Source organism: Colossoma macropomum, unplaced genomic scaffold (assembly GCF_904425465.1).
Source record: "Colossoma macropomum unplaced genomic scaffold, Colossoma_macropomum, whole genome shotgun sequence".
NCBI lineage: Eukaryota > Metazoa > Chordata > Actinopteri > Characiformes > Serrasalmidae > Colossoma > Colossoma macropomum.
The window spans coordinates 31,859,405-31,872,440 of NW_023494803.1; the positions used below are offsets into that span (position 1 = coordinate 31,859,405).

A 13,036-nucleotide genomic window follows, 5' to 3' on the forward strand; every position below is an offset into this window, starting at 1 on the left:
GTCCCAGGTGTTTGTGTTTTGTTAACTTTGAGTTTGATCTTGAATGTCATGTTTCTCCTTTCTTGGCCAGTTGAAAGTTTTGAGGAGAACACAGGAGGAGCATGAGAGAAGAGGTGGATTCATCCGCATTTTCCCCACACCACAAACTTGGGAACTTTACAGGTTAGAGGAAGCCAGAGGAAAAAAACACTGACAAGAAACTTGCTTTATAAACATGAATAAAATACTTTTTAGATCTCGTCATTTTTTTCCACTTTACCTTTTTTACACCGCTTGTTAAGAGTAAAGATTTTATTTTCTTATTTTGTTTGCTATTTTGTCATTTATAACACACTCAGTACTAAGCAGCTGCTAGGAGATTTTGGGTGAAATTGGTTATGTAATAATGTTCTTTCTCTCTGCATTTGTCCCTGTCTCAGTGGTTATCTGGAATACAAGACATCTATGAACTCCATGTTGGCTAATAAACTTTTCCATGGAAGGTGAGCTTTTCCACTGCGGTTGGGAATGTTTTTGAGGGAAACGTGGTCTGTATTTTAGGTTTTTAGTTGATATTTTGTCTAGAGATTGATAGGTGGGGGTAACAATATATGTACACTACTAGTAGAGTGTTAGCTTTTCCAGAATGAACAGACTGTCTATGTGGCAGTGTGGCTTGGGTTGTCTTGTGTCAAAATAGGAAAAAAAGATGTTGGAAGAGTTGAGAATATTTAATAAAAAAGCTATGTGATACTAAAAATGGTTGATAAAAATGTTTCCCAGAAAACGTACAGCAGTGAATCATAGCTACTGGATCATCCAATGCTTTTAAGAATGTGTGGACATTATGTGTCTTATCTACACCTGTTTTTTAGAGTAGTTTATCCAGAACTGCATGTTTTTTTCCCTAAAATGTTTAAACTGCTCTTTGTTCCTCAGGTCAGGAAAAACATCTGTGACCTCACAAGCAAGGTTGGCACACTAAACTGCACATCTAAAATGTTATTTCTAAAAGGAGGTTCTGGCTAGTTTTAATCACTATTTATCTTGTGATGCCCTAAGCATCAAATTAGTCATGTTATGCGAGAGTTGTCTAGATTTACTCTGTTCTACTCATTGGAGGAGAAGGTATGGCTCATTGACATTGTGTTTAAGACGTATGTTTTGAGTTATTTGACATAGTGGAACCTATTATTTTGTTCCTATGTAGAAAGGACCTGTTTATTGGTACAGAATGTGCAGTATTTACACTTGGTATATCTGTTTATTCCTTAGGAATAAGTTGAAAGGTAATATGCTTTTGGAGGTTGAGTCACTTAAAACCTGTCACGAAGTCCAGTATGAGAGGAAATTGCTTTCTCTGGAGGCCCGAAGACGTAGACAAAAGCATATAGCTGGCTCTACCACTACTAGAAGGAAGAAAGCAGGTAAAAATTTCTGCTTTTTTGCATAAAACATTGAACCAGCAATCAAAGAAATGGAAACAGCATTGTTCTACTAACTCAGACACACCTCTGTCTTCAGGTCGACAACTCTCACCGTCTTCTCCTCACAGCAGTGAGAATGAAGAAGGAGATGAGGGAGAGGAGCAAAGGCCACAGGAAAACCAAGAACACACAACTTCGCACACAGACTCTCAGCCCACCCCAACAGAGAATGTCCAAACTGAAAAACACTTTCTAGTTAGGGTCAGCAAACCTAAAGTGGATCTATTGCACATTCTCCAGCAGGGATGGGATCTCAGGTCAGTGTGGACAATATAAGTGTACTTTCAAGTGTTAATATTTGATTATCTTTAGAAAAATAGAAGTGTACATTGGAGCAAATAGCTATTAACATTGGCTTTACATTCTATACTTGGCATGGATTGTAGTTTGTTCTGAATTATTTAATACTCCTACTTTCAGAGATCAGCCCTAAATTAAACAGACAAATTTGTTCAGAATATGCAAAGGCTGTCTCTGTTATTCATGATCTGCAAGACAAAATGTTTGTTGGAGTGAACCGATTAAAAGTAACATGATCTATTTAGAATGAATAGATCATTCTCTTTCACAGCTATTGTTTATGATGAAGCCTGCATTGTGTACTTTATAGTTACCTAATACAGAATTTCTAACAGCTTCTTCACCTTTCAGGTTTTGCTGGGGACCTTTGCTTAGAAATGTCATTAAATGTTTGTTTGCTTGCTGAGGTTCTGCTATGACTCTTTCCTTATATAACTCAAACATATATAGAATGACTACATCCTATAGTTGTTGCTTCACATTGAGAGTGAAGCCAATCTGGTAAACGTTTTGTACAGAGCAAAAAAAAATTTCTTTGTAAGTATTTAAATATAATGTACACCAACTGGCCAGTTTATTAAGTACACCTAATTTGTATCTTATTCTCCATTTTTTTCAGGTCCGCTTACCATGTAGGTCCACTTTGTAGATCTACGGTTACAGACTGTAGTCCATCTGTTTCTCTTTGTTAGCACCCTTTTACTCTGTTCTTCAGTGGTCAGGACGCCTACAGGACCACGACAGAGCAGGTATTATTTGGGCAGTGGATCATTCTCAGCACTCCAGCAACGCTGCTTTATTTGGTTCCACTCATACTAGCACAGCACACACTAACATACCACCACCACTTCAGCATCACTGCAGTGCTAAGAGTGGTCCCCCACCCAAATAATACCTGCGCTGTGGTGGCCCTGAGAGGGTCCTGACCATTGAAGTACAGGGTAAAAAAGGGGGCTAACAAATTATGCAGAGAAACAGATGGACTGCATTCTATAATTATAGAACTGAATTCACCTATATGGCAAGTGAACCTGATAAAAATGACAAATAGGGTAGATACAAGGTAGGTGTCCTTAATTAAGTGGCTGATATATGCATAATGCATATTCATATATGTTATGAAGTGTCTTACTGTTGTCCTTGCATTTTGAAAGTGGTGATTGAAAGTCAGATTTTGAAAATATAGTATTTATATTCGCATGATAAACTAGGTGATTATTTAATGAAATAGCAAACCTTTAAAAAATATGTATTATACTTAAGTTTAGTGCCTTAGTGTCTCAGAGTTATTGTTGTGTTAAATTTTTTTTCCTAGAATAAACAATGTTGCCATCCTGAAATCCAGTTTGGGGAGCGCTGACCTAATAATATATCAGTTATCTTAAACCATGGTAGCTGTAGAGGTCAGACTATTTTTGGATGGATTCTATTTCCTCTTGGCTGACTATTTCAAATGTTTGTGGAATGCACTGCTTTTTGTTTTCTGATATTATAGTACAGTGCTGTGAAAAAGTGTTTTTGCTTTGTCACATTTAAATGTTTCAGATCATCCAAATAATTTTATTATATGATAAAGACAGCAAGAGTTAACACAGCTTTAAAAGTATCATTCCATTTATTGAGGATAAAGATTCATTCAAAACCTATATTACCCCTTGTGAAAAAGTAATAAATCTGCCCCTAAATCTGATAACTGTGCCATTCTTGGCAGAAGCAACTGCAATCAAAAGTTTGTGATAACTTGCGATTGGTCTTTTGCATCGCTGTGGGGGAATTTTGGCTCACTCTTCTTTGCAGAATTGTTTTAATTTGGCTTCATTGAAGGGTTTTCAAGCATGAACTGCCCGTTTAAGGTTTCGCCCCAGCATCTTAATGGGATTCAGGTCAGGACTTGGCCACTCGGCCACTCCAAAACCTTAATTTTGTTTGCTTTGGAGTCATTCAGAGGTGGATTTGCTTGTGTGCTTCGGATCATTGTCCTGCTGCATAATCCAACTGCACTTGAGCTTTAGGTCACGAACTGATGGGCAGACATTCTCCATCAGGATTTTGTGATAGGAAGCAGAATTCATGGCTCCATCAATTACGACGGGTTGTCCACATCTGCAGAAGCAAAGCAGCTCCAGAACATCACACTACCACCACCATGTTTGACTGTTGGTATGATGTTCTTAGGGACAGCGCGATGTTAGCTTTACACCAGATGTAATGGGACTCGTGTCTTCCAAAAAGGTGTTTTTTGGTAAAAGCAAGATGAGCCTTTGTGTTCTTTTTGGTCAGCAGTGGTTTGTGTCTTGCAGCTTTCCCATGGATGGCATTTTTGCCCAGTGTCTTTCTTATTGTGGAATCATGTACATTAACATTAACTGTAGCAAGTTAGGCCAGCGATTCTATAGATGTTCATGTGGGTTCTTTTGTGACCTCCTGAATGAGTCGTCGATGCACTCTTGGGCTCAAAAATTTTGGGAGGCTGGCCACTCCTGGGAAAGTTTACCACTGTTCCCACTTTTTTTCCTTTTGTGAATAATGGTTCTCACTGTGGTTCGCAAGTCCTAGACCCTTGGCAATGGCTTTGTAACCCTTTCCAGACTGGTAGGTTTCAATGACGCATCTGTATTTTAAACTCTTTAGAATGTGGCATCATGTGCTGCTTTTTGAGCCCATCTAGCCTGCTTCACATTGCCAGACATGTTCTATTTAAGTGATGTTTAGATTAAACAGGTCTGGCAGTAATGCCTGGTGTGGCTGGTGAAATTGAACCCGTTAGTCAGTTGAATTTGGTTAACTGGTTGTTTTAGTAGCAATTTCTTTTTCACACAGGGCCATGTGGGGCTGAACAGCATGTTTCTTTCAATAGATGAAATCATCATTTAAAAACAGCATTTTATGTTTACTGGGGTTAGCTTTGTCTAATATTAAAAGTAGCTTGATGAAAGCATTCAAGTGTGGCAAATATGCAGAAATAGAAGAAATTGGGAAGGGGCAAATACTTTCTCACAGCACTGTATATATACATCTTATTCTGAGATGCTTTTTATGACTGCATTGCTTGAGTCGATTCTGTTGTTAGCTTCTTTGTTTTCTTTTTATTGACTATTTGTCTGTGTTCCTACTCTGGGAAGTGGTGTAGGACAAAACACATGAAAAAATAGACAACTTTACTAAACTGCTGATAAAGACGCCAGACTTCTAAAATACACACAAACACATACAGAGTACACACACACATGCACACACTCACTTGAGTCAGTATAAACTTTTTGAGAACTTGAGTTACTGTAAGGAAACTCTCAGCAGAGAGGCAAGGAAAGCTCAGGACAAAACTCTGGCAGCGCTGTACTGTCCTTTTCATCCACTGCCGCAGCATGTTTTCACTCCTTTTGCACGACTCCTCAGTGTCTACCTCATTCACACAGGAAGTGGATCCTTCTCCAGCCAACCAATCCTGCAGGTCAACCCTGACCTCCATGTAGAGAGTCTGGCTCAGATTGGCTGCCTAATTGCTGGAGTCAGACTGTCTTTCCTTTGTTTAACATTTTGCAGGATCCTGGAAGGACTTGAAACACATTCACTCCCCCCTCATGTTATGCAATAGCCCTACAAAAATATTTAGACCTGTTCTTTTTATACTGTGACATTAATGAATATTACATACTCCTGTCGAAAGTGTAACAAAGACACCAGTCTCCCCTTGACTTATAAAGCGCGTCAGAAATTGTAATTTGAGCAGGGAATTATAATGACAAGTCTGAGTTTGTAGAAATTCCTCTGTGCTTGCCAAGACTGAAAAGGGACCTGGGCAATTAGAGTACAGTATATCATTGTTTGTGTTTGACAGCTTTTTTCAAAACATTTTTCTGTTGCATTGTAGTCCCACTGCCCATCCCAGGTTCTGCTTGGACATCTAAACAGTTCACCAGTCTTCTGACTGAATTCAAGTCCTTCTTTTCCTGAAGAAAGACATCAACAAATACTTTCGTTGCACTGACACATACCACTGTTTGTTACATCTGTCATGCCCAACCTGTAAAAACAAATGAGATGTGCATCAGTCGTGGTGTACTTAAGATTCCTGATGGCAAACATGTACTCTGTGTACTGTGTGAAACTGTTCATTTCTCGACCTTTTTCAGTCTTCAAAGTGTATTTTTTTTTTTTCCTCGTCATGATGTTCTTGCCAGCCAGTCTAGCTGACAGGGTTTATACAGTCTTCATTTGTCTCTTTTTCATTCCCTCTATCTGATTTTGTATTTCTTTCACCATGCTTTCTTCTTGCATGTTGCTTTCCTCATTTTGTACTGTCCCATGTTTTCTTCTCCTCTCCATGCCGGTTTTTGAAGAAATGTTTAACCTTTTCTCCCTCCACCCCTCTGCTCCCCCTGTGACCTCATCACCCTGCCTCTTTCCTCTGCAGTAAGGTGCAGGCCCGGATGGCCTTCTCTTCCTACCTTCACCGAGTCCAGATGAGGCTGCTTACAGAGAGCAGAGCAAACCGTAGCTCTGCCTCATCAGAGAGGGACAATGACCAAATGGTAAATGACTTTAGAGTTTATTGGATTATATAATATATGGATTGAAGTCATTTGTTAATGAAGTTGCACTTTTTAAGCTGCAGCCAGCAGTTACTTTTGTGACTGTGATTAATCTGTCACTTATATCTTCTATTAACTATATATTTTTTTTTCTTGAGCTTTAGTTTGAGATTGTCAGCCTGAAGTGCCCATATGCTTAAAAATTAGTAAAGTTAATGTTTACATTCACCCACTATGTCTAAATAAATCTTATTCAATAACAGGTGTGTTTAAATTGAGATGGTTTGTGGAGGATTAAACCAGAAAATGGGAGCTCTACTGTTCAAATCTCTCTGCTGATTATGCATGTTCTTCCATGAGGTCCATGATTGTACTGCAGAAAAATGCTGATTTGCAGCAACTGGATTATGAAATACTGAAAACACCCCACCAAAAATGGCTTCCACAGAAGTTTCTTCTGCTTCAGCTTCAGAGGAAAAGAGAAACTTGAAGCTGTTTGCATAGCCATTGGTCAGGAGTTTAATTTTTCCATGCCTGACTCCACTCTCTCTGTCATTCTGCAGGAGTTGGTAATGCGCTTCCTAAAGAGAGCTGCCAGTAACCTGCAGCAGGACATGCGTGTGGTGTTGCCCAGCCGCCAGCTTTCCCTGCCTGACCGTCAACGCATATTGTCCCATCAACTGGGGGAATTCATCCACTTCTATAACAAGGTTTATTTTTAACATAATTTACATATAAAATGATGATTAGTCTTAATTTATGCATATTCCTACCTAAATAAAAAGGAGAAAAAATATAAATGGAGTAACTTATTGGTTCAAATGTAACATACCTAGGAGACTGAGCAAATGGTCAAAAGTTTGGAGAAGATTAAAGATGAAGATCATTGTATCAATCCAAATGTATTTCAGGAGTTTATTCTGGAAGCAAGGTTGGTGTACTAATTATCACTCTTTCAGGCTGACATACTTATTTCTTTTATGCAAGCATCACTTAATGTTAGTGTGAATAATGATAGTATCAATTTGTGTTGTCCATTTTTATTCTCACGTCTTCAAAGTGAAAGTGATCTAGAAGAAGTCCTCACTTTCTACACACACAAGAACCAATCTGCCAGCGTGTTTTTGGGGACCAAATCTCAGAGTTCTGAGACAGACAGTAACAAAGAATGCCGGAAGGGCTCAGGAGAACCAGCAAAATATCACACCAGGAAAAGTGAGTAGTTGATTTTGTTGTTTAATATGTATTTATACATGAATAGTTTGTTGCAACACAGCATGTAGTATACATACACAAGTCGGTTCAGGTTATACATAACTTGTAAAACAGTCTATTACTGTTGTTTTTTTCTTCTTAATGTTGCACAATTAAAATATTTGCTTGTTATTAGGCATAACTAATAACAGACACATTTAACTATTAACAAACACATTTAAAATAGTTTTTGTTGTTGGGCATAATTGATCTAAACCATAACACAGTGATGCAATTTGCCTTTTAAACATCACACAAATGTGTGAGCTAGTGTTTGCCAATACTATGAGTCAAGTTCTCCTCAAACAATATTACCTGATGATCTAGGCATACCTTTAAAAAACACTTGTCATGTGGTTCATCTTCGGCATGAAGTGTGGTTTTATGAAGATATTGTGTTTAAGGTCAGACGTAACGGTGGCCTGAAACAGTTGTGTTTGATCTATGTTAATTATCTTTTACATTTTTTTTTCTCTAACTAGCTTTGATGAATGCCAAATCAGAGTCCTCTGTGACTGTTGTCAAGGCCAGCCAAGCAAAAAAAGAAGAAGAAATTCAAGAGAGTGCAACCCAACCCAGAGAGAACAAAATCGCTATAACTCTTAATACGGCCAAGCACCGTAACACTGTCCAAAATAGAGATAGCAAATGCAGTACATTAAATAACAGTGAAAACAGAAGCAACAAAACCCAGATTGGAGATACAGTGACTGAAGTTCAGTCTGAAGTCTTAGCTGCATTTGAGACTGAAAGTAATGAAATCAAAATGAGAAGTACACCAGATGGAGACCTTGGCAGTGACAAATCCCACCCCACAGCCCTATCAAAAATAGTCAAAGTCAACGAGGTGCAGCCTGAAATTGTAAAAAGTTGTAAAGCCCAAGCCAGGGTTCTGGCTTCCCAGCACACTTCGTCTTATCCTGCAGCCTTAGACTGTGAGCACATCCACCTGCAGCACTGTTTCCCACCACCTGTTTCTGAACCCCAACCCCCACCATACATTCAGCCTCCACCACACCCACATGCTGAACCTCAAAACAAACCACAGGCTGCTCTACCTTCTTCATCCAACACCCTCCAGCCTACACGTGTCATGTGGGCTTCATCAGTTTCTAGTTCAGCTGGATCAGTGGCTACTACTGATGTACTGCAGCGACTCCGGTTTTCTCGTTTGGAACAGCCTTCTACTAATGGCATCTCCACTGGAACGTCCAATCCCAACGCTGTGAACTTCTACAATCAGAAACTCTCACGCCCTTCCTCTGCAGGGCAGGGTAAACTGTTGTTATCTTCTGTCAATAACACATGGTATGGATCTCGTATACTGTGCATTTATCAGTTCAGGAATTCTTCAGCTCTGTGATGTGCTATATGCTTTTGTTTGTCCTTCAGTGATTCATAAGGCTAGTAAACCCCGACCTGGTTCTGCAGGAGTGTTTAAGGAGCCAGATTCGCTGTCAGCCCAGGCCCAGTCTAACCAGCAGGCTATTGTCTCTGCCCTGAAGAAACTAGTGGAGAAACAAGCAGCTCGCCAGTACAGCACCTCCAGCCACATTAGCCTGCTTACACAACATGTGAGTGCCCAGTCACTATATGATGTTTTTTTTTTTTTAAATAGTATTTAACTGAAAATTAAATGGGTCTCTGAAAAAGGGTGGCTCTGACTTTGGCACAGTACTAAATCTTCACATTGTTTACATTAAGTTTCTTTCTGGAAATTCCTCAGCAAGGCATTACAGGGTGGCAAAGCCTTTTGCCCTCCAGAAATGTAGTGCTCTAATACTTTCATGTCAAGCCTATAATCTTTTGGATTTTAGGGAGCTCATATAATGCCATTACGGGATACGTGACTATTATTTCTGATATCAGAAATTTACTATGGAATGTAGGGAAAGCAGATTTTCATAAAAATTACTATCAGAAAGCTTTTTTTTCTTGGCTATATGTACAGCACATAAAGTACATGGTACTGCTGATTACCATTACTTTCAGTTGTTAGCATTTGGTGTGAATAGTAATGATAACATAGCCTTTTTTTTAGTGCTTAAGCAGTGTCAAAGATAAGAGAGTCTTGAAGGGTCCTGTAGCATGGTGCTTGGTAGAGTCAGTGGATGATACATGTCTGCAGCAGTTCTGTGTGAGGTCTCATTATCAGATGCTCCACAGGGGAGGTACTTTTTGTTGATATTTAGCAGGCAGGCGGATTTTTTTTCTGAGTAATTGATGCTTATAAATAAAAGAATGAGGCAAATTGGCACCAAGTGGCAGTGTAAGAACTGTATGTGTGCTACCTCTTGTTTTTTTTTCTGTATATCATTTCTGCCCTGAAGGTTTTCACTGGGAAGCCCACTGGCTGAGCTCCTTTTAATTCCTTCCCTTCCTTTCTCCTCTTTGCGATGTCACTAGACCACACAGATTGCACATTTTATGTCTCCCCAGTTCTCCGCTCTAATGTATACTGTTACATTAGAAGGTGTTTGCTTTGTTTACCATGGAAAGTTCATTTGGGTCATGGTGGAGACTTACTTTCCAGGATACAGTTTTATGAGTTACAAACACATGAACAAATCTGTTCTTTGCTTTCTTTTGCACTGGAATTAAATCAAATAGTTGTATGTTGTAAAGTTCTATTAATTTGCAAGACTTTGTCCCCAGTTACACTTTTGGAGGCAGCTTTGCTATCAGTGCTGTGAAATACTTTATATCTGGTAAAATAAGCATTCGAAATGAGTCTGCTAAATTTTATGAGAATTTAGGTGCTCTAAGAGCTTGTTTCTTTTGTACAAACTTTAAAAATGCATTTTTAAATTATTGTGTCCTGAAAGTGGCCTGTTGTGGCATTCGCTTTCTTTATATTTTCTTTCTTTCTTTTTCTTGCATGGGTATATAGAAATATTTTCTTGTAATGTTAATTTATGTTGTTTTTTCAGATGACTCTTTTTATTTTTCCTCATTTTATCATTTAGTTGTCACACTATGAGACCTGAGTGCGACCCTGCTTATATACTCTTTGAAACTTTAAAAGTAAATCATTAAGATAAATCATTGTTATGCAATGACCCCATTTGCTAACAAGTTATTTTAGTGACCAAATATTATAGCTGGCTGTCCTAACAAGTGTACATGCAGTGTTCTCTTGGCATAAGCCTATACATACTGACTGACTTCATTTACAGTACCATAACACGAAAGAGCATATAACTGTGATAGAAATGCATTTTAGATGATATGTGGTGCATTATGTCAGATAATGGATAACATGGTTACTCGAAAAAGGCTCTGTGATTGTGTAAATGGCACTTTCAAAAATCAAAACAATATTTTTTTTTAAGTGCCTCTTGTGACCTTGGCCAGAAATGCAAGTGCAACATGATAGCCATCATGAAGTAACCTTTCAGCTTTAACATGCATCATTAGCACACGCACACTCAGTACAGCCTAGCATAATAACATTTCTGTTTCACCTCGGCTCATTTAGCCCCAAATATAGAAGCTGCACCATGCAAAGATATTCACATTAGAAAAGCTTACTGCCATCTTGGCTGGTATTCTTTCTACCCAGGAGAATTGAGGCAGTAAGATATTTCATTCATCCACCATCAAGTCTTTTGGCTGGAATAACATCATAGTTTCACTGACAGATGTTTTAAATGTGTCTGTTCCTGCACTAAATGGATAATTTGCTGACGATTTTCCTGTATTTTTAGATCTGCGGTCATGAGAGCAAGAGACAAATAAAATGAACATTTAGGGTCCCGAAAAGGGACATACTTTGCATATCTGACTTAAGTCTAGCAACATATATTTAGCTTTTCAATTAAATCATTGCTCTAGGTTGGTCATCTTCTGAGGCATTCAGTGTTTGTAATGTGGCTGAGATATGACTGCAATTTCCTCTTAACTCGCACTGGAGACGTGGCACTTCTTAGTGGCATTTGACCCACAGACAGGCTAAATTCAAATGCTGGGATTTTGTAGTACAGGCATAAGATACTGTGAAACTGGGCACAGATATGATACGATTCAGCAAAGTTTTAATGGCCTTGTGCAAAATTGCAAGCAAAAGGAACACATTAGTCTTTAAAGCTATGTGGTACTTTATTGTATAATATTAGTATATTTTAAGATGGTCCAAACTATTTGCAATTAGAAAAGCATTAATTTTTCAACATTGTATAATGCACTGATGAATTTTTAACAAGTAGTCTGGAATGGGAAATAAATCAAGCCTTTCATTGCAGAGAAAAATGAAAGTATACAGCACAGTGTTACCTTTTATCTAAATGGACAAAAGCACCTCTGGCTTTTTTCTTTTTAACAGGCAAAATGACCAGCTATGCAGCACAGCACTGTAATGAAGTGCTGTTTTTAGTGTTGGCCATGCTATTTCTGTTTAAGAGCAACGTTCTTTGATATCTTTTGACAAGGGATGGTGGATCTCAAGCAAATATGTATTCAGAAAATACACTCCTTTAAGAAAACCAAGGAAGCTCCAAAAGCCTGGCTGTGCTCTGTCAGATCTTGCATTAATTTAAACACCTGTCGCTGAGGAATGTTTGACATTTCCTCTTCTCTGGCATGACAACCAGACAAACAAGCTGTCCACCTGCCTAGAAACCCAGCCTAAAACTCTGGGAAAATAAACAGTTCTGTCAGCTCTAAAAAGGCAGGAAGAGTACAGTGCTGCAGTTCTGGTCTTATAAAGACAGTACATTCAGAAAAGCAAATCTATGTTGTGGACTTGATGTTTAATCACTGCTCATCTAATCATTCCTGCAGATGTTACATCAGTCTCTTGGTCCAGTGCTTTTCATGAGTGTAGGCTTTGTTTATAGCCTATGTGTTACTGATTAGAGTGGGAGAGATATGTAGAGAATATAATCACTTCCTCCTTTCTGGGCTCTGTGTTAGCTATAATTGCATTTCCTTTGGGTGAATGGTAATGGCTTCTAGATAACCTCTACTTCATGTTTCAGAATTAGAAAATGTTAAAAAATACATAGAGCGAAAGTCAGCTTTCTGTCTCTCTGTATACATATTTTGCACATACATGTTGTTTTGTGAATTGACCAGGTCCTTGATTATTGGTCTGCTTATACTTCTCTAGCTTTCTAACCATATACCATGGCAGAGGTCTCTCCTAGGGTCATACTACGGATAGCAATATGATATGTTAACGTTATGTATATTAATGTGACTAACAACTATTTTGATAGTCAAATAATCTTGATTATTGAAACGAATAATCGACTATTAGGAATCGTACAGTTACTCAGTGGATCTTATTTAGCTATCAGCGTTTACATATAGCTTGAGGTTGTTTTTGGCATGTGCTGTCTAACAATAAAGACAATAAAGATGTATTTCCCCCCATACGTCCTATATTTATTGCCCCTCTATATGTGTAGTTTCACGATAAATGTGTCACTTTTTTCCTTTTTTCAAGTTTGAACATAATAAAACAATGAATCACAAATGAATTCG

At 38.4% G+C, this 13,036-nt stretch overlaps 1 protein-coding gene across 3 annotated transcripts in view; it reads left to right on the forward strand.

Annotated features, from left to right (window-relative positions):
* The window catches only part of ttll5 (tubulin tyrosine ligase-like family, member 5), a 73,886-nt gene that overhangs the window by 32,773 nt on the left and 28,077 nt on the right, over window positions 1-13,036 (forward strand). For 2 of the 3 annotated variants that reach the window (XM_036593166.1, XM_036593167.1), the window contains exons 18-28: window positions 71-162; window positions 420-482; window positions 919-951; window positions 1,255-1,406; window positions 1,504-1,723; window positions 6,181-6,298; window positions 6,862-7,008; window positions 7,135-7,229; window positions 7,359-7,513; window positions 8,035-8,826; window positions 8,945-9,126. In XM_036593166.1, the coding sequence (XP_036449059.1) occupies window positions 71-162; window positions 420-482; window positions 919-951; window positions 1,255-1,406; window positions 1,504-1,723; window positions 6,181-6,298; window positions 6,862-7,008; window positions 7,135-7,229; window positions 7,359-7,513; window positions 8,035-8,826; window positions 8,945-9,126 (2,049 nt within the window). Of the gene's footprint in view, window positions 1-70; window positions 163-419; window positions 483-918; window positions 952-1,254; window positions 1,407-1,503; window positions 1,724-6,180; window positions 6,299-6,861; window positions 7,009-7,134; window positions 7,230-7,358; window positions 7,514-8,034; window positions 8,861-8,944; window positions 9,127-13,036 lie in introns of those variants that run through there. The other variant, XM_036593169.1, reaches the window with a different exon arrangement.